The sequence below is a fragment of the Penicillium lagena genome (genome assembly GCF_028827675.1).
Source record: "Penicillium lagena strain IBT 129212 chromosome Unknown utg000005l_segment0_segment0, whole genome shotgun sequence".
In the NCBI taxonomy this organism is placed as follows: Eukaryota; Fungi; Ascomycota; class Eurotiomycetes; order Eurotiales; family Aspergillaceae; genus Penicillium; species Penicillium lagena.
In genome coordinates, this window is record NW_026623226.1 from 1,085,363 (window position 1) to 1,107,201 (window position 21,839).

Genomic DNA, 21,839 nt, shown 5'->3' on the forward strand with positions numbered 1-21,839 from the left:
TGCCCATCTCCCCTATTGACACCCCCATGCATCCCCAAATTCAACCCGCCTTCCCGTGAACCACCACATCTCGCACATAAGCAAACATCTCGCGCGGCTTATTAGCAAAGACACTATGCCCTGCCCCCTGAAAGAGATGATACGATACTCCGCGCTCAGCAGCCCACGTTCCCGCCACGCCTCCCAAGGCCTTGGCTCTGACAGTTTTGGCGAGCGTCGCCTTCGGTGATCTCTCCGTAGCTGAAAAAGATAACGCCGGCACGGCATCATCTCCATAAAACAATCGAGACGGGTTCTGCGAGAAACCCTGCACACCGCGCCATGTCATGTTCTGGATGGAGAGTTCCGCGCCGAGGTGATTGATCAGCATATCCCATTCCCCCGAATAGAGGTGCAGAGAGATATTATGCTTTGTTACCAGGTTTGGGAGGAGATGGTACTCTGGTGGAATTGGTGAGGGTGCTTCGAGGAGGGTTCTCAGGATGGTTGGGTTGCAGGGGCTGTATGTGCTGCTGTTCTTGACGTGAAGGGTGGCTTGTACGTCCGCGCGATTGAAGTATGCTTCGAGGAGATGCAGTGGGTCGATGGTGTTGCAGTCGTGGTGGATGTCGTAGACGTCGAAACAGGCTTGTTTGTCTGTGCCCCTGGCTAGGAGATAGTCCACTGCTGTGGAGAAGGTGGCGCATGGGCCATAGCAGGTCGAGTTGAAGATAGAGGTGTAAACCTCGGCTGCGGTGGTGGGCTGGATGTCGCACTCGCCATCTAAGGCTAGCGTCATGTCACGCCTCTGCTGCTGTTGTTGACGACGGTAACTGACGTTCCCCAGGTTGCCCGGGATATGAATTTTGCCTTTGGGAGGAAAGACGGCTGCTTCGGCTAAAGCGTCATCAAACCCGCAGGTTTGATCTGCCTCCATAAAAATGTTCATAACATCCTGCGGAATCTGGAGGAGATCGTTCTGTGAACGCATATACGCACCCATTGCTACCGAGGACATGGCTGCCGCGTTGCCCCAGGACCCATCGCCGAGGGACATTGAGCTCAGACGAAGCGGGAGCGCATATTCTCCTTCTAAAAGAGCGTTTGCGAAGTAAGGTATGTAGATGCCCGCATAAGACTCGCCGATGAGGTGGATCTGCTTTGATTGGAGATGCGGAAAGTACGCGAAGAACAAATGCAGCCACCGCGTAAAATCGGCCGTCGTCCGCTCGTTGTCGTGCACCGGATAAGGACTGCTAGCTATCGAAAATCCTGTTCCCACGGGCTGGTCCACGTACAGGACATGGCCGAGCCGGGTCCATGAATAAGGGTTTTGCTTCAGTTGGGTTGAGTTGCCGTCGAAGGAGATCGGCCCGTTGCCGTTGACCAGTCCTATCAAGGACGAACACCCAGGTCCGCCATTAAACCAGACTGCATCGTTAGTGTATTTCAATACCCTTTCTCGAGGCAGAACTCACTGATCAGATTGTCATCGTAGGCCGGGTCTTCTCTCTGGAACAGCCAGAAAAAGAGCGCATTCCCATCTTTCGTGCCCGGTACTGGTAATCGACCCGCCCAACTGGTCGGTAAAGACGGACTATTTGGTAAAGCGTGGACTTCAAACTGGGCGGTCTTTGATCGTGAGAGTAGACCTCTTCCGACTGTCCAGAGTACCTGGAGGACGTACAGTATCATAGCGATGTCCATGGCCGGAACGAGCTGGATGACCAGCGAATCTTTCGATACGATGAATGGGATTCGAGCGATCCTTTCTTCCGTCCTTTTGGAAGGCCATGTTGACGATGCGGGTGAAGTGCTTATTCAGGGCGGGTGGATGTCCGGATTCTGGTGTCAATAAGGATGGGTGGTTTTCATTAAGGGCACGGCGATATTTTATTTCGGGAGAGAAACTGAACAGAGAAAAACAATCTAAGTCATCAACCGACTGCATCTAGGTCGGTCTCCTCGATTGATCAATGATGATCCAAACTAGTTCTTAAGGGGTACCTTGATGCCTGCATTCTCAGGAATCAACTAAACACCCAATCCGAAGCCCTAACTGGAACCCCCTTTGGATGTGTACCCCCAGAACAAACCCGAGCCTGGCCAAGTCTGGAGTCGATCCCGACAGGCCAGACAGATCGCCAAACGGACCGCATCATAACTGCTGGCAGTTCCCCGCGCAATGATCTAGGTGAGGCGAGTCCTCGCGTGGGCCGTGCCAGGGAGTGGGCCAGTGCTAAAGTGAGGCGTCGCTCGATCTATCACCCCTTGGATGGGGATGGACCACCTCCTGGATCATCACTCTCAATCCATCACCGATCGCAAAATGGCGGTGTCCACTCCTTTCTCCCCTGTTACTAACCTTTGAGCTAACTTGCGTTGTTCTGTTCATCGATCGGGTAGCAGCAGCAGCTGGAATGTGGTCTCTGCTTGCGTCCCCCCGAATCCGGGCAGCCTCACTCTGATGAGCCGATGTTGCTCCCGTCATGTTGAAAACGTCCCTAAGATCCTATATCAGTCGGCCCCATCATTTCCGTCGCTTTTTGAATTTTTTCCCTCTCTTTCTTTCTCTTCTTTTTGCGCGAGTCAATCGTTCGTCTGGGTGGTTCTGGTCATTGTTTGCTTCCCGTTCCTGCGCGGCCCCCATCCTCCGAGTTTAGCTGTTTGTGCTTTGGTCTTTTCTTTTTTGAATTTTGGAGTTCCCATCAATCAACACGAGGCGACCATCGAGCGCAGATCGCACGCCTCACCCACCGAGTGGCTGCCTGTCTGCCTCAGGCAAAGCGGCGTTCTTTCAACACACCCAAGTAAGTTGCATGCATTGATAGGGCGCTTAATTCAACAGAATTTAGACACTACGTTCTTAGTGGTAAGGAGCGATGACTGAGTCTCGCTGAAATACCTTCGTCTGACACTATATCCCAGAGCCCGGAGAGCCAACGATGGATCTCCAGGGCACCAAAGAGGCCCGCAAGCAGGAGGAAGGTGAAGGGCCTTTGGACGCCTACGGGGCCGGCAGCGGTCGGTCGAAAGAGAGATCCGACTCCCACAGCCATCATGACACTCCGTCCAACTTGCAACCGCTGCGCCGTCGCCAAAAACCGACCTTCTTACATCCCCCCAGAGCGTCCCGCCATGTATCCGCCTCGGCCGCTGCTCCACGGGCTCCCCAGGAGCCCTCCAAGCCCTCACCAGAAGCCATGACTATCCCACAAGCGTTGGGGCTGTCCTCGCGCAACGTGCGGCTACTGAGTAAGGCAAAACGACAGCCGCCAGTGACGAAGAAGACGCTGAGCGAGCTCGACCTGCCCTGCATCATGAGCAATATCAATCTGCGCATGGACGCCAACTTCGACCGCGACCTGCACTTCAAGCCAGATTTGGAGGGTGAGAAGGGCAAACGCAAGCGGAAAGAGGCCGCCGATTACTGGGATGCTATAGCGGCGGAGATCGCTATCTATTCCTTCTGTGCTGCCAACACCGACGCTATCCCCGACGAGAAAACCGACGGCACGCACAAGACATTCGAGCCTCGGCTGCCAACCATGTTCGAGACTTTGCAGGATGTCATCAAGACCTTGGTCCCAGGAGACGACCATGCCAGCGTCACGCAAAACCTCGAAGTACCGCTGCTCATGCAGCAGATCCGGAAGGGAGTCTTGGATATGGTGACGCTGGCAACGTGGTTGGCCGCTCTCTTCAAGACACACTGCGCACCGATGCGTGATGAGTGGGCGGACCGCATGGTCGAGCAGATCACCGAAGGATCGCAATCACAAGATCCACATAAGATCGTCGATGGGTTGCAGACGCTGTTCGCCATTTTGGAGGCAATGAAGCTGGTAAGATTCTTCCATCCGGAGCCGAGAATTCTTAATTGACTCATTTCAAAAGGACGTGGCCAACCACCAGATCCGCGCATTTCGGGTCCTTCTCATCGAAGATACGGTGCCCTTTCTGCAAGAGTATTTCCAAGGCAAAATTAGCCACGGCACATTCCAGGTCGAATCCGCACGGCTCTGGTACCTCGCCGCACGGGAAGCAGCCCGGCATGAAGACGAACAGACGAGGTCTCCCACCAAAACTGAGACAGGGAAAGACTTCAAACCACTGGAAGCGCTCTTCCGCGGGATAAGTGGCCATCTGCTCCAATTCCACGCGCCGGAGGACTTCCCGGAGACCTTCCTCTTCGATTCCGACCGGCTGTGGCAGCTGCGCTCGACGGTGCAGAACCTGATCAACCTCGATGTGGCCTGGTATATCTTCGAGTCGTACGTGCACACGCAGAAGCGGTATCTCTCCGCGCCCGCCGAGACATACTCCACCTTCCGCTCGCGGATCTGGTCACTGCTGGAAGACGGGTCGGGCGGCGCACGCATCGCCAGCGCAGACGACGACCCTGATGTCCGCGGCGGGGCCTGCTGGCTGCGGAATATGCGCTGTGTCGCGCTGGAGATTGCCCGGTTTGCATGCGCGGCGTGCTGTCTTGACGCCGTCGTCGCCGACGAGGTCATTGGGCCTATCGAAGAGGCCCTGGAATGGCACTTGTCCAACGAGTCGGAGCTATTCCGCTATTTCCAAAACGGCATGCGCGACAAGATCCTGGCGGCGACGTTGGCCTCGGCGCGTAGATACCTGCCTCTCTCCCCCCTGGCTATCTGCGACTCTCAGCGAACCAACCCCCCACCACCAGCACCACTACCAGCCTCGACGGCTTCCTCTTCCTCAACGACGTCGGCAGCATCCTCCTCCTATTCATCATCGACATCGACCTCGACATCCCCGCAACAATACGATATCGACCGCGTCGGCATGCGCCTCGCGCACATGGGCGTCCTACACTGGCGTGTCTGGGCTCCGCTCCTCTATCTCCACGACGAGATCGCCGAGGAGCAAGACCCGCCGAACTTGAGCTTACTATAGTTAATTCTTCGTGTCTTCCGTGATTGATCGCTCTTCAGCGCTTGCATTGTCTAGTTTGGGTTTTGGGCCAGGTGTTTCTTTCATTTTCCCGTTGTCTTTGTCTGGTTATTGGATATTTTGGGGGCGATAGAAGGCGCAATCTTCCTAGAGGTCTATGTAACAATAGTCAAGCATATCACTTTTTTTTTTCTCTTTTGTGCTGCAATGCCATTGAACTCACGCAATCCTTGGCCGGTGTACCACATTCATACTGGAATGGGTCGAAGATCTACACCGATGAACGCGATCCTGGTCCGTGCACCCTTCCGCTCGCGTTGTTGCCGTAAATTGAACACCGCCGTCTTTCCACATACTAAGCTCCTCGTCCGCCCAATGCGTCTCTCCCCCACTCTCTTCTCAACCGCATCAGCCTCTCCGGCTTCATGGCTGACATTCCTAAAAGCCGCACAGCTGCAGCGCATCGCCCGCGCAACGGGCATCCAGTCCTCAGGCACGAAAGGGGATCTGATCCGCAGGATTGAAACGGAGCTGCAATTGCAATTTCCTGTCCAGCAGAACTCGCAGACGTCTGCATGTATAAGTACAAGCGCTAGTACTCTGGTATCATCCCGACATGGGAATGGTGATAGCGGGTCTGGAGGATATACCGGGAATACTTCCAATTCCCATTCCCGTTCTAGTCCACGGGAGCAATGGAGTATCCTGAGTATCGATATGGGGATTCAGAATTTGGCGTTCGCTCATCTGCGCATACCGAAATCTAGCAGTGAAGAGGGTCCTGGGGCTACTCCTGCGATGCCGGAACTAACAGCGTGGCGCCGACTTGCGGTTTCGGAATTCGCAGGACTAGATCTGGCTCGGAGTGTGGAATTGGGAGGGAGATCTACACCAACCCCTGCTCTCGAAAAAGACAGCCCACCACCAGAAGACCCAACCTCACCCTCACCCCCTAAAAAGGGAAAGCAAAACCCCCCCGCCCCAACAGCAATCCCCTTCTCCCCACCCCTCTACGCCTCGCACGCCTACACTCTCATCACAAGCCTGCTATCAGTCTACCGCCCCACGCACATTCTAATCGAGCGGCAGCGCTTCCGCTCCGGCGGGAGCAGCGCCGTGCAGGAATGGACGCTGCGGGTTGGTGTGTTTGAGGGGATGTTGTATGCTATCTTGCATGCGTTGCGCCAGGAGCGCGGTGGGGACTTTGCGGGTGTTTGTGTCAGGGGAGTTGAGCCGAAGAGGGTGGTTAGGTATTGGCTTGATTCTGATTCCGAGGGTAGGATGGGGGTTGGAACTGGGGGGCCTGTTCAAAGGAAAAGTAAAAGGAACGGGGATAAGGATGGTGGAGGGGACAAGCAGAAGCCAAAGATGAATGCGAGGGAGGTGAAAAAAGCCAAGATCGACCTCGTGGGACGGTGGTTACTAGCTGCATCATCTAACCGCGGACCCGGGTCCCAAGCAACGACCCCCAAAGCGGCTGCTGCTGCTGCCAGGGAAGGCGATGAAGTGCAGAAGTTCATCCTGGATGAGAAGCAGGCTGACGTACAGAGTCTTGCTGGTGCCTATCTGCGGAAGTGGAAAGGGCAAACGCAGAAACCCACAAAGCAAGAATCGAATGATGATCAGTATGAGCAGCCCATCACCCTGGGGAAACTCGATGATCTGGCGGATTGTCTGCTGCAGGGTGTGACTTGGCTTGAATGGCAGGATATGCGGGAGCGGATTGCGAGGGGGTGGGATGGGGGCTCTTGAGTGAGTTTTGTCGGTATTTATCTAGGTGTCTCCAGGGGTGGTACATTATGTTGTGTATACTCTGACTCATTGTACATTCATCTAACGATAGACAAACAGGGAATAGAATGCCAAGGTATTCTTCAGCCACCACAACCCTAATCTGAACAGCCAGGAAGTGATCCACAGGCTAAATCAAAGCTAATCTAATCAAGCACGAAGAGTAGATTTCAAGTCCTGAACTCACTTCTACCTACACAGATCAGAAGATGAAACTAAGAACGAGGTTTTGTACAATGTAATCCTTCCACCCGACATTGCACAGCGAGTCGACCATCCCTTGGACCTTCCAAGGACACCCGTCGCTGATACGAGAACTTTTTTCGAGGTCAAAAAGAAGACGAAAAGAAGAGATGAGAAAGAAGTGAATCGAGGGGAAACGATGGTCTATTGAAAAAGAAGAAGCGAATGAATTGCGTTGGTGATTCTCGCTGGAGTGGACGGGTGAGAAATTGTCGAGACACCTAACCGAGCCATCCACCAGCAGAGAGGACATCACCGCGCCAGAAGAAATGGAGAAAATGAAGAAGGTAAATTGTCAAACAAGAACGTCTGGTTGTACCATCAGGAAGGGGAAATTGGCAGTAACTACCGCGCCCCAGGCGCAAGGAAAGAAAGATCCGGTCAAAGTTCACTTTCGCATCAGGGACAGACAGACAGACAGGCTAGTATGTAGCGAGATGAAGAGATGTGAAATCTCTCGTCTCGATTCCTTACATTAGTCCAACTAGCTTAGACGTAGCGGCGACGGAAGCCAGTGGGGTAGGTGCCCTTGCCACTGCTGCTGGTCACGAAGCCAGTGGACGAGGCCACGACACTGGAGCGCGAGAAGGAGGGAAGGGTGCCGTTGCCATGGGCGGGACGCGAGAACGAGGGGGTCGGGGTGGAGGTGGGAACCTCAGTTGAGGTGCTGGTCGCAGTCGCGCCCTCGCCGTCATGGTCGTGGTGGTGGTGGTGATGTTCCTCACCCCAGTGGTGCCCATGGTGGCCGTTGTCGCCGGGGGCATCGGTGGGACCAGCGCCCTATATAGTAGATCAGTATAAAATGTTTTACATGGGTGATGCTTGGGAGTCAACGCCAACTTACCACAGTGACGGTCTCGGTCACGGTCACGGTAGCGCCGTTGCAGGCACCGGAGCTAGTGGGAACAGGCTCAACGGTGACGGTGTGATAGTCCGTAGTGGTGCGGTGGACGGTGGTAGTCACCACGCTGGTCGAGGTGCCCGTGCCCAGGGTGTAGGTGAGGGTGAGATCGCCCGAGCCAGTGGGCTGAGCACCCGAGCCACGGCTGCCAGTGCCCAGAGGGATGGAGGCCGGGGAGCTCACCACCACGCTGCTGCTCGAGGGCGAGACGGAGGGGGTGGACGAGTGGACGGGAGTCGGGGTGACCAGCACCGAGGAGGTGCCGTTAACAGCACGGGGGTTGAAGCGACGGGCGTGCAGACCCTGGTGGGTAGCCTCACCCGAGGCAGCCAGCGAGGCCAGCAGGGCGACAGAGATCTTATTGATGAAGTGCATGGTGAAGAAATAAAGTGACAGTCAATGTCAGTGGACAGATAAAATAAAGAATGTCGGGGGTGCGAAGTCGATTCGCAGAGAGAAAGGAAGGAATGGCAGAAGAAGAAAGAAAGGAAGTTCTCTGACACAGACAGAGAAGAAGTGAAGGTGCAGTGGCAGGTTGAAGTAGGTAGCAGAAGGAGGGACAGACCCTTCGATATTAAGTCTCGACCATACATTGCGGTGGATCTATATGGTACTTGCGTTCACTACGGGGACTGCATAATCCACCGAAGTACCCCTGCCCGCCCCACTGTGTCAGGCACCGGCCAGACCCGCATCATTTTCATTCGATGGGACTGTTCGTTTTTCCCTTCTTCTTTCCCTGGTACGACAGCCGTTGACATCCCTACCGGTACTGCTGTTCCGCCAAACACGATAACTAAATCTCCGACACCCTCTCTGTCGTGTAACTGTCTCCAGATCCCCCAAGTGAATAGTATTGCAACTTCTGCAGCCATCGCAGATAGAGTAACGTAGTGGGGCCCCAAAAATTAGCTTCCATCGCTTGTTTCCAAAGAATTGTCTATCCCTTGCCCCCCGCCTGGACTGGGCCGTCCCCGTTTCACATAAACCAGCCATGGTCGACCAGTCGCCCGTGCCACTCGACGGTATATTGCACGTTCCCACTCATCATAAAATGCCGTCCTGATAGCGGGTCGCACGGACGATCCGGCCTGGTCGGTGGCGTCTAGGCTGCTCGGTGGGTGGGACAGGTCTGCCGTGCTCTCCTTCTGCGACAATGGTATACTAGGGACATGGACTCCGCCAGTAGTGATGAGCAACACCACAGGGCTAGACTGATTCCCTAGATCATGACCAATCGGGAGTATACTGGCTAAGTTCAGGCCCTTAGACCTTGCGGACGCCAATTCTCTAGTCGAGAAGGCGGTCACAATGACTATCTTATCGGCCAGCCACTGACCACCTCCCACTAACTAACAACACACGCAGGATGTCCCCCTCCTTCCATCCGCCCAAGGCCCGCTATGCCGCTCTCCTGAAGCGCTTTATCGCCTCCACCAAGGATTTCGATGTGCTCGCCACCATCCCATCGGGCCCTCCCGTCCCACCACCCACCACGCTATACGTACTAGACGCCTCCTTCAACCCACCCACCCTCGCTCACCTCCACATAGCCAGCACGGCCCTCCAAGAAAAGACCAGTGGCCGGCTACTCCTCCTCCTCGCCACGCAGAATGCCGACAAACCATCCAAGCCGGCCTCCTTCGAGGACCGCCTCGCAATGATGGAGCTCTTCGCGCATGATCTGCGCTCCCATCTTGCCGCGAACCCGGACCCGGCGACGGCTGGCTTGTCGGCACTCGCTCAGCGTGCTCGCCTGCCGGTCATCGATATCGGCGTGACGAAGAACCCCTATTTCGTCGACAAGGCCGCGTCCATCGATGCATCGGACGCTTACTCCTCACCCTCCCCGCTCGAACAGATCCATCTCACGGGCTACGATACCCTGATCCGCATCTTCAATCCCAAATACTACCCCCCGGGCCATACCCTGCAGCCGCTGGCGCCGATGTTCGCGCGGCATCGGCTCAGGGTGACCATGCGGCCGGATGATGATTGGGGTGGAGTGGAGGAGCAGCGCGCGTTTGTGGAGGGGTTGGCGAGAGGTGAGCGCGAGGGAGAGGGCGGGAAACGCGAGTGGGCGCAGCGCATTCAGTTGGTGGAGGGTAAGGCCGCCGGTGAGCAGCCCATTAGCTCGACCAAGGCAAGAGAGGCGGTGCAGGAAGGGCGGGATCGGGATCTGGAGTGGTTGGTTCCGGAGCAGACCCGGCGGTTTATTCTGGATGAGCGTCCATATTCGTAGATTGAAGTAGGCAGAATAATAGTACATAATAATAAGAACTCCGAGGCCCTTTTTGCCTTTCCCCCTCGTCTCGGATCGTATAATACACAGGCCGAGAACATTACCTCGCCTCACGCCTGATCCCCGTCCTCTTCCTCCTCCCTCTTCCCCAACGTATACGCCAATCCCCCACCCACCATATTCACCAAACACAATCCCATCGTCGCGCCGCGCACAATCCCCCTCGCACCCCACCTCTGCATAAACGGCTGTCGCCGTCGGCCCGCGAGCAGCAGATACAGACCCGACCACGCGGCGCTGATCCCCGCGCTGTCGGTCTTGAAGCCCTGGATGTTGGCGTAGCTTGTGAATAGCAGGACAGGCGGGAAGAGCATAGGGAAGAATTGGAAGGGGCGCATGTGTTGCGCGGTGATGAGGGATGCGAGGAGGGTTGGGGGGAAGGAGTTTTCTGTGATGTCAGTCAGTCAGTCAGTCAGTCCGTCAGTGTTTCCCGTGAACCGGGAGGGAATGAATAAATCGTTGGATGTAGTACCTCCCCATGCGCGGAAGCGCTGCACCAGCGTCTGTTTTGCGTCCTCGACTGAGTTGGTCATGATGTGGTGGTGTTGATCTAGTTCGCGGTCGATGGATGTAGTGGAAGAAGGCGATGTCTTGGCGCCGCCGATACCTCCGTCTTTTTCCCCCGTAACGGACTCACTGACTTGTCTTTCGACCCCGTCAGCCTCTCATTCCTTCCACTTTCGCTCTCTCAACATCCAAGAAAATCACCCCCGGATAAAACCGAGTCGGCCAACAGTGTCTCTCACACTGCACCACCCACCTCTCTCGCTACAGGATTGGCTCCCTTCCCTCCGCGGGCCCGCGCCACCCAAAAGGAAAAGACCACATCTCCTTCATCCATCCATCACCGTCATTTTCCCTCGTTTGGCCCGACTCTAGACCACCATGCCGTCCGCCACGGCATCTGGCTCCGACGCCAAGGATGGCGCGCGATCGCGCGACCACAAACAAGGCAACCAGGACCGCAAATACACACCCGAGCAAAAGGCGGCCGTCATCCGCATCCGCAAATGTTCCGCGACGGCATTCTACGAGATCCTCTCTATCGACAAGTCGGCTACAGAGAATGAGGTGAAAAAGGCCTATCGGAAACAGAGTCTCCTGACGCACCCGGATAAGAATGGGTATGACGGCGCGGATGAGGCGTTCAAGAGTGGGTGGCACTTTTCTTGAGGTTGTTATCTGTTTGTTCTTTGCTTTCTGACACCTTGGCAGTGGTCTCGCGGGCGTTCCAGATTCTCTCGGACGCGGATAAGAAGTCGCGGTATGACAAGTTCGGGGGTGATCCCGATAGCAGGTTCAATCCCGGCGCGTCGGCGGCCAGTGGTGCGTCGCCGTTCAGCGGATTTGGTGGTGGTGGTGGATTCCCACGCTCAGGAGGTGGTCCTGGATTCGAGGAAGAGATCTCGCCGGAGGAGCTGTTCAACCGATTCTTCAACGGTGCTGGGTTTGGAGGCATGGGTGGTGGCGGGTTCAGTCCATTTGGTATGTTTTGCCACACAAACCAAGAGGTGATCTCAATCTAATGTCTATCCAGGTGGCCCACAGTTCGTCTTCAACATGGGCGGCGGCCCCGGCTTCCGCGTCCACCAGTTTGGTGGCGGGGCGCCGCGTCGACGCCCGCGCGCAGCAGCAGCAGGACAGTCCGAGCAACCAGCCGATGCGTGGTCCTTCCTCCGACAGCTCCTCCCACTGTTCCTTCTCTTCGTCCTCCCGCTCCTCTCATCTTTCTTCACTGGCTCCTCCACCCCATCAGGGCCATCCTATCGGTTCGACGCCGCGGTCCCACCGCACACACTGCACCGCACCACTCCCAAACTCAACGTCAATTATTACGTCAACCCAGTCGACGTGGAGGACTACAGCGCCCGGAAATTCCGCCAACTAGACCAGCGCGTCGAGGTCGATTATGTCACTACGCTGCGCTATGAATGCGAGACCGAGGTGCAGGTGCGCGAACGCAAAATGCAAGAGGCGCAGGGCTGGTTTTTCCCCGATGTCGAGAAGATGAAGGAGGCCAGGGCTATGGAACTGAAGAGCTGTCGCCGCTTAGAGCAGCTGAAGGGGAGATACTGACCTTACCAACATCCCGTCTTTTCCTTTCCTTAGGGCATCCTGTCTTATCTGGACTTGGTGCTTTTCTTGATAGCACGATACGATGGGCGTCTTGGGATTCTTTAAATCTCTTTCTTTTCCTTTTTTTTTCTGTACAGTGCCTCTGATTTGAATGCATCCGGGTGCTTCTAGACTCTTGAGTCTCAAGGTACTGGAATAATTGATCAAGCAATGCATATATACATTAATGCTGGGTGGCACTTAACTGATTTAAAAAGGCTGGGGTGCAAGTCAAGTACTCTCTTTGCTGGAGGTCTATGCCGAGTTTGTGATGGTCAGTCCCGTCTAGTTCAAATAAAAGTACAGACGTTATAAAGTCTGTGATGAGAGGTACTTCGTTCAAGCGGACAACCTCCCACGTGAGCCAAGTACCTTTGATCTCAACCTCACGCCGTGCTTAGTCAAGTAACATCATACCCCGACTCAACATAATATTGATCTTCCACTTCCTTCTTCGCCGGTCTCTGTCATTTACCTCCGCCGCTGCACACCCACCTGGCCACTCTGCAAACATTATCCCTCCCGCGGTGGCCCACCTATTCCTTTTAAGATGTCCGACTCACTCTCTGATGCGGACAAGGTAAGCTGCTCCCCTCTCCCGCGGCGACTACACAACTAGGCTAACTTCCCACCTCTTTTTCAGATCCGAAACAAGCGTCTTGCCAAACTCTCCAACCCCTCCCCATCCGCGGAAAGTGGCTCCGACCCCAGTCAGAACCTATCCACACCCTCCCCCTCACAACCGCCATTGCCCGCTCCACAGTCCACCGAGACACCAAGCACCCCGACAGCCACATCTTCCACCCCGCAGCAACAACAGACAGAAGCAAAACGAATCAAGATAACTCCGGTCACATCCTCAACCTCAACATCAAGCCCAGAACGGCCCCCTTCTACTGGCCCATCCACCTCTAAAACACCCCCGCCACCAAAACCCGAAGAGAGCATAGAAGCCTTCGAGGATCGGACATTGAGCGCGGTATTCAAGCTAACTCTGCGCGAGGACCGCCAGCGCGATATCCACGGCAACGCCCTGATCTATCTTCCCGGTCTGCAAGCCGAATTGCAAGATGAGGGCCAGGAGCTGCGCATCCAGACCGCGGTCCTGGACCAAGCGCTCCTGGAAGCTGCGTCCAAGGCGGAAAGCCAACGTCCACTGGACTACCTGATTCCGTGCTGGAAGCGAGTTGCCAGATTGCACAAGGGGTTCCGGCGTGCGCGCGATGATGATCCCAAGTTTCAGGTTCTGGTGGAGGCACGCCGGCTCTGTATGAGTTATTGTATCTTTGCCATTACCATGCCTGAGATGTTTGGCGTCGAGTCCTCTGAGCTGTCTCCGTTAGCACCGTATCTGCTGAACGAGCCCGAGGATGATAAGGGTATCGACTTTGAGTTCCTCACCGAGGCGGTTAAACGGTTTGAGGAGGATGAGAGCGTTAAGCCGGCTTTTATCTCTGCTGTAGAGGTGCTGAGCTCGGAGCTTGCGTCTAAGACCGTTAATGATGACTACAAGCCCTATGCTCTGGTATGCTTCCCTCCCACCCCCGAAATAGCCACCGAATAGGCGTTTACCGATTATCTTTCCAGGCATTGCGGAATCTTGTGCGTCACGCGGCCATTGCGGGTGCGATCACAGAGTCATCCATTTTCAATGCGTCAAAGGATGCTGCTCAGTTTGAGAAGGCAACACTCCTAGGTCCATGGTTTAGCCTGTCGCCTCTCCAGGGAGCGGTGACCATGACGTACTTCTCCAGTCCAAAGACCCGCGATCAATCATACATCCTAAATGCCCAGCGGTCTCTTCGCATGATGCAGCAGATGCTCAGCTCTGACCTTCTCGATGTGATCAACTACATGATTCGGGCCTCGAAGGAGGCACGCGATCGCGTGCTGGACTGGTTCGCCACGGCTCTGAATATCAATCACAAACGGCGCGCAATGCAGGTCGATCCCGAGCAGGTATCTTCAGATGGCTTTATGTTCAACATTACGACATGCCTGGACCAACTCTGTGAGCCTTTCATGGATGCCAATTTCACCAAGATCGACAGAGTCGATGCAGAATACCTCCACCGGGATTCGCGGGTGGATATGCGCGATGAGACGAAAATCAACGCAGATCAACACGCCTCGGATGCATTCTATGCTAAAAAAGCTGAGGGGACGTCCAATTTTATCACGGAGATTTTCTTCTTGACAGTTGCCGCTCATCACTATGGCAGTGAATCACTAACCTCGAAGCTGGAGCAGCTCGAGAAGGACCTCCGACACATGGAATCTACCATCACCAAGTTCGAACTTGAGCGGCACAAGTGGGCAGGCAATCCGATGCAGCTGCGGGTGTTTGAGCAGGCCCTCAAGCGATACAAGGACAAGCTCGACCTGGGCCTGGCCTTGAAGTACAGTCTCCAGGGCGTGTTGTTTGATGACCAGTGGCAGGCTCGGTCGATGCTGTTTATGAGATATGTCACAGTCTGGCTTCTGAGGCTTGTCTCCCGTAAGGAAGTTCCTCGCGAAGAGATCACTCTGCCTCTTCCGGAGGAACAGCCAGAGGTTTTCCAATGTCTGCCGGAGTACTTCCTGGAGGACATTGTCAGCAATTTCAAATTCATTATGTGGTGCATGCCACAGATCATCACTGCCACCCAGGGTGATGAGCTGGTCATGCTGTGCATCACATTCCTTGAGAGCTCCGATTATATTAAAAACCCGTATCTCAAGGCCGGGCTGGTGTCCATCCTGTTTCGAGGAACTTGGCCCCGGCCCGGGGGAGGACGGGGCGCGCTTGTGGACCTTCTCAGCTCGATGCCATTTGCCAACAACCATCTCCTCCATGCGATCATGAAGTTCTACATCGAGGCCGAGCACACCGGCACCCACACGCAATTCTTTGACAAGTTCAATATTCGATACGAGATCTTCCAGATCATTAAATGCATCTGGCCCAACGTCCTATACCGCGAGAAACTGTCCAAGCAAGCCCAGGAGAACCTCGACTTCTTCGTTCGATTCGTCAACCTCCTCCTCAACGACGTGACCTACGTGCTGGATGAATCCTTCGGCGCCTTCAAAACAATCCGCAATACCCAAGCTGAACTTAGCCAATCTGGCAACTCAATGGACGAAACTACCCGCCAGGAACGCGAAGAGAACCTCTCCTCCGCCCAGCGCAGCGCCAAGTCCTACATGCAACTGACCAATGAAACAGTTGCGATGCTGAAGCTCTTCACCGAGGCACTCGCCGACTCCTTCACCATGCCGGAGATTGTACAGCGCCTAGCCGACATGCTGGACTACAATCTCGACGCGATGGTGGGACCCAAGAGCTCCAATCTGCGCGTCGACAATATACAGGAATACGGATTCAGTCCACGGTCTCTCCTCAGCGAGATCATCGACGTTTATTTGAATCTGATGACGAAGCAGAATTTCATTGTGGCTGTTGCGCGTGATGGCCGCTCGTATAAGCCTGCGAATTTCGAGAAGGCTGCTGAGATCCTGCGCAAGTGGTCGCTTAAATCTCCGGAAGAATTGCGTCTTTGGGGCCAATTGCAGAAGAAGGTGAAAGAGGCTAAGGAAATTGATGACCAGGCCGAGGAGGATCTGGGTGAAATGCCGGATGAGTTCTTGGGTATGTTCCGTCCAGTTTCGCGCATTTTTGCAAGCGTATTTTGAAACTAATCTTTATGCAGATCCCCTCATGTTCACCCTGATGGAAGACCCCGTTATCCTCCCCAGCTCCCGCGTCTCCATTGACCGCGCGACTATCCGGTCGCACCTCCTCAGCGACCCGCACGACCCATTCAATCGTGTTCTTTTGAAGATGGAGGATGTTGTGCCTGGTACGAATTTCCCCCCTTTTGTTTTCTCTCTCTCTCTCAAAATATCCACAGCTGACTTATTGGCCGATCCACAGACACCGAGCTCAAGGCCAAGATCGCGGCGTTCAAGGCGGAGAGAATGGCAGCTAAGCAAAAGGATCGCATGGACACGACAGCGGGTTGATCAACATCAACATCAACACATGTCGTCGAAGACAGCGGCTGATACATTGCATATGATGTCTCCATAGATGGACCGGGGTTATTAGATACCATCATCGCTGATTCCATTCTCATATATGCTCTGCTCTGAATATCCCTGTCTCTTTGTACTGTTCCTGGCCGCCGCACTAACCCTAAATCCATACAAGGCTTCCGTAAATTAAGGAATGTGGAATAACGGGGTAAAGTACGTGTTCCTTGTACCTCTGATCCCCGATCGAACTGATCGGCCCCGCCACCGCCCATTGCATCACTAGCTTGCTTCCCTTTGTGGACCTGACGACATAGACCGCCCTTCCTCCCTCTCCTCTCCATCTCTCCTCTACACACGCCAATGGGTGCCACCGTCTCTTCTGTCTGGGCCTCCCCTGCCCTCCGGGGCTGACTTGTACCCGCTAACCCCCGAAGCCTGGCACGTCGTACTAAACAGCTTCCAGTACTTCCCTCTGGTGAGCTCGTCCTACCCACCACCACCTCCAGATCCACTCCCCAGATCCGTGATCCCCCAGATCTTAAGCTGATACAAACCCTATCTAGGTCACCACCCTCCAATGGCTCATCTCGTGGCACCCAGCTGGCAAAACCTCCCTGAGCTCGTCGATCTTCAACCTCCCAGGCCGCCTAGCCTGGTGCGCCATGGAGATCGTCGGCCCAATCAACCTCCTGTACAACCTGACGCGCCCATCGCCCACCCTGCCCGCGCTCGCAGACCTGCCAACAATCAACAAGCTCGTTGCTGCGCTCTACTGCATCCACTACTTCAACCGCGCTATCATCTCGCCACTCTTCGCCGCGCCTAGCATGTCCCCCATCCATGTCTTCGTCATGACCATGGCTATGGGCTTTAACTGGTTCAATTCGTCGTGCATTGCCGGCTGGCTGCGCGGCTACGCGCTTCCCGTCTCGGGGTACACGACCGATGGCACGGGCGCAGGTCTGGCGACTTCGCACCCCGTCGTCACGGATATGCTGCCCGTTGTAGGCGTTGTAGTGTTCGCACTCGGCATGGTAGGCAACATCTACTCCGAGCGCAAACTATTCCAGCTCCGTCGCGAGTCCGCCGCCAAACAATCCGCCAAAAAGACCGACGACGCCAACAATGACGCTAGCAATACCAAACCCAAGTGCGCAAAGGTCTACGTCCTTCCGCCCCGCCAAGGCGTCTTCCGCTACATCCTATACCCGCACTACGCCTTCGAGTGGCTAGAGTGGGTAGGTTTCGCGCTCGCCGGCACAGCCGTCTTCCCTCTCTCCCCGACTAGTGCGTCGCTCGCAACCAGGAGCGAGCTCGTCGCGCCCCCGCTTACCCTCGCGCCCTGGCTGGTCCCCACCGCGTGGCTGGCGGATCGGTTGGCAGTGCCGTTGCCTTTTCCGGGGGTGTTGTTTGTTGTCAATGCGGTTGCGAATATGCTGCCTCATGCTCGTTGGGGCCGGAGGTGGTATGTTGAGAAGTTTGGGGAGGAGGCTGTTGCTGGCAGGGGGGCTGCTGTGCCGGGGTGTGCGTGCATGTGATGTGATGATATTTACATGCTGATGGCCTACAGGTTGCTATGTAGTCGAAATGAGTTGGTAGAGTACATAGTCGGAGAGGTAATAATAGCTACTGTCGAAACTTGATATCTGATAGCTTGAAATCTGTATCGCCGTGCCGGGCATATCATTCACATGCTGATATCCTACATGCTGCTATGTAGTAGATATGGAGTGGTAGAGCTCATACCTAGGTAGTCAATCAAGACAGTTTTTACCCGACAGTCTTATTCGTTATTTAGTACATTACTCTCCTCCCTCTCTCTCCCTCTCTCATTAGTCGCTCTTCCACTGTTCATGTTTCTCTGGCCAAATTTCGTACATACTAATGACCTTGGACCTAAATGTATGAGCCCCCTACGTCAAGGGCTTGTATGTAAACAGTCGCAGAACAATAGCACCACGCCTGTCGAATGGCGTGATCTCTCGCCGATCACGGAGACTGTGACTGGTGGGGTGGATAGTGTAAACGTATTTCAATAATCTTGTCATACTGAACCTGTGGGAATGCCCTGTATTTACCGTCACAATACACATGCCCCTCGTCTATTTCCTCCCCCACCATTTTTCGCTTTCCTCCTTTTCTTCTTCTTTCTTCCCATCTTCTCTCAGCAGGGGCAATTGTGTTCTTGTTGTTGTACCTGATCTTTCTCTTCTCTCTCCTCCAACCTTCCCACCGTTAACTCACATCCTCCTCCGTCCCTTTCCCCTCTTTTCCTCCCACACAACCGTCATAATGGTTCAATCGTAAGTCTCTACCTTACCCCTCCATCCCTGACACACTGGCCACAACACACAATACTAACTCCCACTCCCTCAGCTCCGTTCTGGGCTTCCCTCGTATGGGCAAGCTCCGTGACCTCAAGAAGGCCACCGAGGCCTACTGGTCTGGCAAGACCTCCCGCGATGAGCTCCTCGCCGAGGGCAAGCGTCTCCGTCTGGAGCACTGGAAGATCCAGAAGGCTGCTGGCGTGGACATCATCCCCAGCAATGACTTTGCTTTCTACGTATGTGTCCCTTGCCGTTTCGTCGGAACGTCTCCACCGTTTTGTCTTCACTGGCTGACCCTCTCTTAGGACCAAGTCCTGGACCACATCCAGCTGTTCGGTGTCGTGCCCGAGCGCTACTCCAAGTACAACCTCCACTCCCTTGACGAGTACTTCGCCATGGGCCGTGGTCTGCAGAAGGAGGGTGTTGATGTTCCCAGTCTGGTATGTATCCTTCTCCCGTCTCACTACAACCAATGTTAATGCTCGATGTTAGGAAATGGTCAAATGGTTTGACTCCAACTACCACTACGTCAAGCCCACCCTGCAGGACAACCAGGTCTTCAAGCTCGCTGCCGAGCCCAAGCCCGTGGTTCAGTTCCTCGAGGCCAAGGAGGCCGGCGTCGTGACCCGCCCCGTCATCCTGGGTCCTGTCTCTTTCCTGACCCTCGGTAAGGCCGACCGTGGCCAGTCCGTTGACCCCATCTCCAAGCTGGACGAGCTCCTCCCTCTGTACGCAGAGCTCCTGGCCAAGCTGAAGGCTGCCGGTGCTGAGGATGTCCAGATTGATGAGCCCGTCCTGGTCTTCGACCTCCCCGCCAAGTCCAAGGCTGCTTTCAAGCCCGCCTACGAGAAGCTGGGCAACCTCGGTGACAAGGCTCCCCGTCTGACCCTGGCTACCTACTTCGGTGACATCGTCCACAACATCGATGTCCTCCCTGCGCTGCACAACCTCCACGGTATCCACGTGGATCTCGTCCGCAACCCCGAGCAGCTCGACACTGTTGTCGCTGCCCTGGGCCCCAAGCAGATTCTGTCTGCCGGTGTCGTTGATGGCCGTAACATCTGGAAGACCAACTTCAAGACCGCCATCGAGAAGGTCGAGGCTGCCATTCAGAAGCTCGGCAAAGACCGCGTCATCGTGGCCACCTCCAGCTCCCTGCTTCACGTTCCCCACACTCTGGAGAACGAGAAGAAGCTCGACGAGGAGATCCGTGACTGGTTCAGCTTTGCTGTTGAGAAGCTCTCCGAGGTTGTCGTGATCTCCAAGGCCGTCACCGAGGGCCCCGCCGCTGTCAAGGAGCAGCTCGAGGCCAACGCCAAGTCTGTTCAGAGCCGTGCCAGCTCCAAGCGCACCAACGATCCCGCTGTCAAGGCCCGCCAGGAGGCTGTCACCCCCGAGATGCACAACCGCAAGTCTCCTTTCGCTACTCGTATTGCTGAGCAGAAGAAGAGCATCAAGCTGCCCCTGTTCCCCACCACCACCATTGGCAGCTTCCCTCAGACCAAGGAGATCCGCATCCAGCGTAACAAGTTCACCAAGGGTGAGATCACTGCCCAGGAGTACGAGAAGTTCATCGAGCAGGAGATCGCCGAGGTTGTCAAGATCCAGGAGGAGCTTGACCTCGATGTCCTCGTCCACGGTGAGCCCGAGCGCAACGACATGGTGCAGTACTTCGGTGAGCGTCTCACCGGTTACGTTTTCACCACCCACGCCTGGGTCCAGAGCTACGGTTCCCGTTGCGTGCGTCCCCCCATCATCGTGGGTGACATCTCTCGCCCGGCTCCCATGACCGTCAAGGAGTCCAAGTACGCTGTGTCGATCTCGAAGAAGCCCATGAAGGGCATGCTGACTGGCCCCATCACCTGCCTGCGGTGGTCTTTCCCCCGTGACGATGTCCACCAGTCCGTCCAGGCTCAGCAGCTCGCTCTTGCTCTCCGCGACGAGGTCATTGACCTCGAGGCTGCTGGTGTCAAGGTCATCCAGGTCGATGAGCCTGCTCTGCGTGAGGGTCTGCCCCTCCGCGCTGGTACTGAGCGTGAGAAGTACATCAAGTGGGCTGTTGAGGCTTTCCGCCTCTCCACTGCTGGTGTCACCGACGTCACTCAGATCCACTCTCACTTCTGCTACTCTGAGTTCCAGGACTTCTTCCACGCCATCGCTGCCCTGGACACCGATGTTCTGTCCATCGAGAACAGCAAGTCTGATGCTAAGCTCCTTAAGGTCTTTGTTGATGAGAAGTTCCTTGCCCACATTGGCCCTGGCGTGTTTGATATCGTACGTTACGCTTTTTCTACAATCTCTCATTTGGCATGGATAACTAACAGCTCGATAGCACTCTCCGCGTGTTCCTAGCGAGCAGGAGATCATCGACCGTGTCTCGGAGATGCTGCAATTCCTTACTCCCGAGCAGCTCTGGATCAACCCCGATTGCGGTCTGAAGACTCGTGGTTGGACCGAGACTAAGTAAATCCTCCCTGCTACTTTGGCAAACATGATGGAATCCAATACTAATATATTCCAGGGCTTCTCTCACCAACATGGTGAACGCTGCTAAGCACTTCCGCAAGCAGCACGCCCAGTAAATTTTAACACCACATGGGCACCAATTTTCCTTTGTTTTCCTATAATGTGTTAATTGGGGGAGGCGGCAATCAACCTGCCGCCTCCAGCACGGGGAGTTCTTTTTTCTGATGAGTTACGAGATGATACCAAAAGTTCAACATATGGGTTTCAACGGGCTTTGCTGATTAGAGGGCACCAAAAGCGGGTTTACGGAGTTTCAACATGACTGACGATTTCAACATGGGTGCCACAATTCGGTGCCGATTATTTCAACAATTTTTGCTCTCTCGCCCTTCGCTTCTGCATTTGCATTGGCTCGGAGCCTAGAGAGGAGACTTTTTTAAGTGTAGAATCAGCTGTGAATAAACATTGTTCGATACTGCTAAATCATTTTGCTCTTGTAACAACGTAAGATCCTAGTGAACTTTGCATTAGACTTGCTGTTCTCAGATACGCGGGGAATAGGGTAACCCCCTATATCATGGGTCTAACCAAAGTCCGTACAGCTTCAGCACCTCCCGACAATTATTACCGGGAAGAGATCCAACACCTAATGACCAAGTTCAAAAATAGCTCACAACTATGAGAGCCGAACTCAAACTTGGTGTCTCGTCGTGCAAATTGGGTGGGAGTCTAGTTGCGAAGAGAGCACCTGCTGGCTTCCTGAGAGCAACTGCAA

At 54.9% G+C, this 21,839-nt stretch overlaps 9 protein-coding genes across 9 annotated transcripts; 6 read left to right on the forward strand and 3 right to left on the reverse strand.

Annotated features, from left to right (window-relative positions):
- Positions 1-40: 40 nt before the first annotated feature.
- Positions 41-1,758, reverse strand: cp9 (putative serine carboxypeptidase; the record flags this gene model as incomplete). Its single annotated transcript, XM_056979048.1, has 2 exons — positions 41-1,410; positions 1,458-1,758. Coding segments are annotated over 2 exons (1,671 nt in total), but the record flags the coding sequence as incomplete, so codon positions are not given.
- Positions 1,759-2,924: 1,166 nt separating this feature from the next.
- N7510_007124 (TCP11 family protein) lies at positions 2,925-4,905 on the forward strand (the record flags this gene model as incomplete). The annotated part of the gene is made up of 2 exons (XM_056979049.1): positions 2,925-3,824; positions 3,877-4,905. 2 exons carry the CDS (start codon positions 2,925-2,927, stop codon positions 4,903-4,905), a joined length of 1,929 nt encoding a protein of 642 aa, XP_056832092.1.
- A 372-nt stretch (positions 4,906-5,277) lies between these two features.
- N7510_007125 (uncharacterized protein) lies at positions 5,278-6,654 on the forward strand (the record flags this gene model as incomplete). The annotated part of the gene is made up of 1 exon (XM_056979050.1): positions 5,278-6,654. One exon carries the CDS (start codon positions 5,278-5,280, stop codon positions 6,652-6,654), a length of 1,377 nt encoding a protein of 458 aa, XP_056832093.1.
- Positions 6,655-7,425: 771 nt separating this feature from the next.
- N7510_007126 (uncharacterized protein) lies at positions 7,426-8,212 on the reverse strand (the record flags this gene model as incomplete). The annotated part of the gene is made up of 2 exons (XM_056979051.1): positions 7,426-7,716; positions 7,781-8,212. 2 exons carry the CDS (start codon positions 8,210-8,212, stop codon positions 7,426-7,428), a joined length of 723 nt encoding a protein of 240 aa, XP_056832094.1.
- Positions 8,213-9,206: 994 nt separating this feature from the next.
- Positions 9,207-10,079, forward strand: N7510_007127 (nicotinate-nicotinamide nucleotide adenylyltransferase; the record flags this gene model as incomplete). Its single annotated transcript, XM_056979052.1, has 1 exon — positions 9,207-10,079. The coding sequence occupies one exon, from the start codon at positions 9,207-9,209 to the stop codon at positions 10,077-10,079; it is 873 nt and encodes a 290-aa protein (XP_056832095.1).
- Positions 10,080-10,189: 110 nt separating this feature from the next.
- Positions 10,190-10,672, reverse strand: N7510_007128 (uncharacterized protein; the record flags this gene model as incomplete). Its single annotated transcript, XM_056979053.1, has 2 exons — positions 10,190-10,527; positions 10,612-10,672. The coding sequence occupies 2 exons, from the start codon at positions 10,670-10,672 to the stop codon at positions 10,190-10,192; spliced, it is 399 nt and encodes a 132-aa protein (XP_056832096.1).
- Positions 10,673-11,024: 352 nt separating this feature from the next.
- N7510_007129 (J domain-containing protein) lies at positions 11,025-12,215 on the forward strand (the record flags this gene model as incomplete). Its single annotated transcript, XM_056979054.1, has 3 exons — positions 11,025-11,292; positions 11,355-11,624; positions 11,677-12,215. The coding sequence occupies 3 exons, from the start codon at positions 11,025-11,027 to the stop codon at positions 12,213-12,215; spliced, it is 1,077 nt and encodes a 358-aa protein (XP_056832097.1).
- Positions 12,216-12,804: 589 nt separating this feature from the next.
- Positions 12,805-17,809, forward strand: N7510_007130 (ubiquitin-ubiquitin ligase UFD2; the record flags this gene model as incomplete). The annotated part of the gene is made up of 7 exons (XM_056979055.1): positions 12,805-12,834; positions 12,898-13,779; positions 13,842-15,885; positions 15,947-16,096; positions 16,171-16,254; positions 16,586-16,746; positions 16,835-17,809. The coding sequence occupies 7 exons, from the start codon at positions 12,805-12,807 to the stop codon at positions 17,807-17,809; spliced, it is 4,326 nt and encodes a 1,441-aa protein (XP_056832098.1).
- Positions 17,810-18,563: 754 nt separating this feature from the next.
- Positions 18,564-21,180, forward strand: N7510_007131 (5-methyltetrahydropteroyltriglutamate--homocysteine S-methyltransferase; the record flags this gene model as incomplete). Its single annotated transcript, XM_056979056.1, has 6 exons — positions 18,564-18,574; positions 18,648-18,834; positions 18,904-19,038; positions 19,091-20,872; positions 20,931-21,061; positions 21,120-21,180. The coding sequence occupies 6 exons, from the start codon at positions 18,564-18,566 to the stop codon at positions 21,178-21,180; spliced, it is 2,307 nt and encodes a 768-aa protein (XP_056832099.1).
- Between the last annotated feature and the right edge of the window lie 659 nt (positions 21,181-21,839).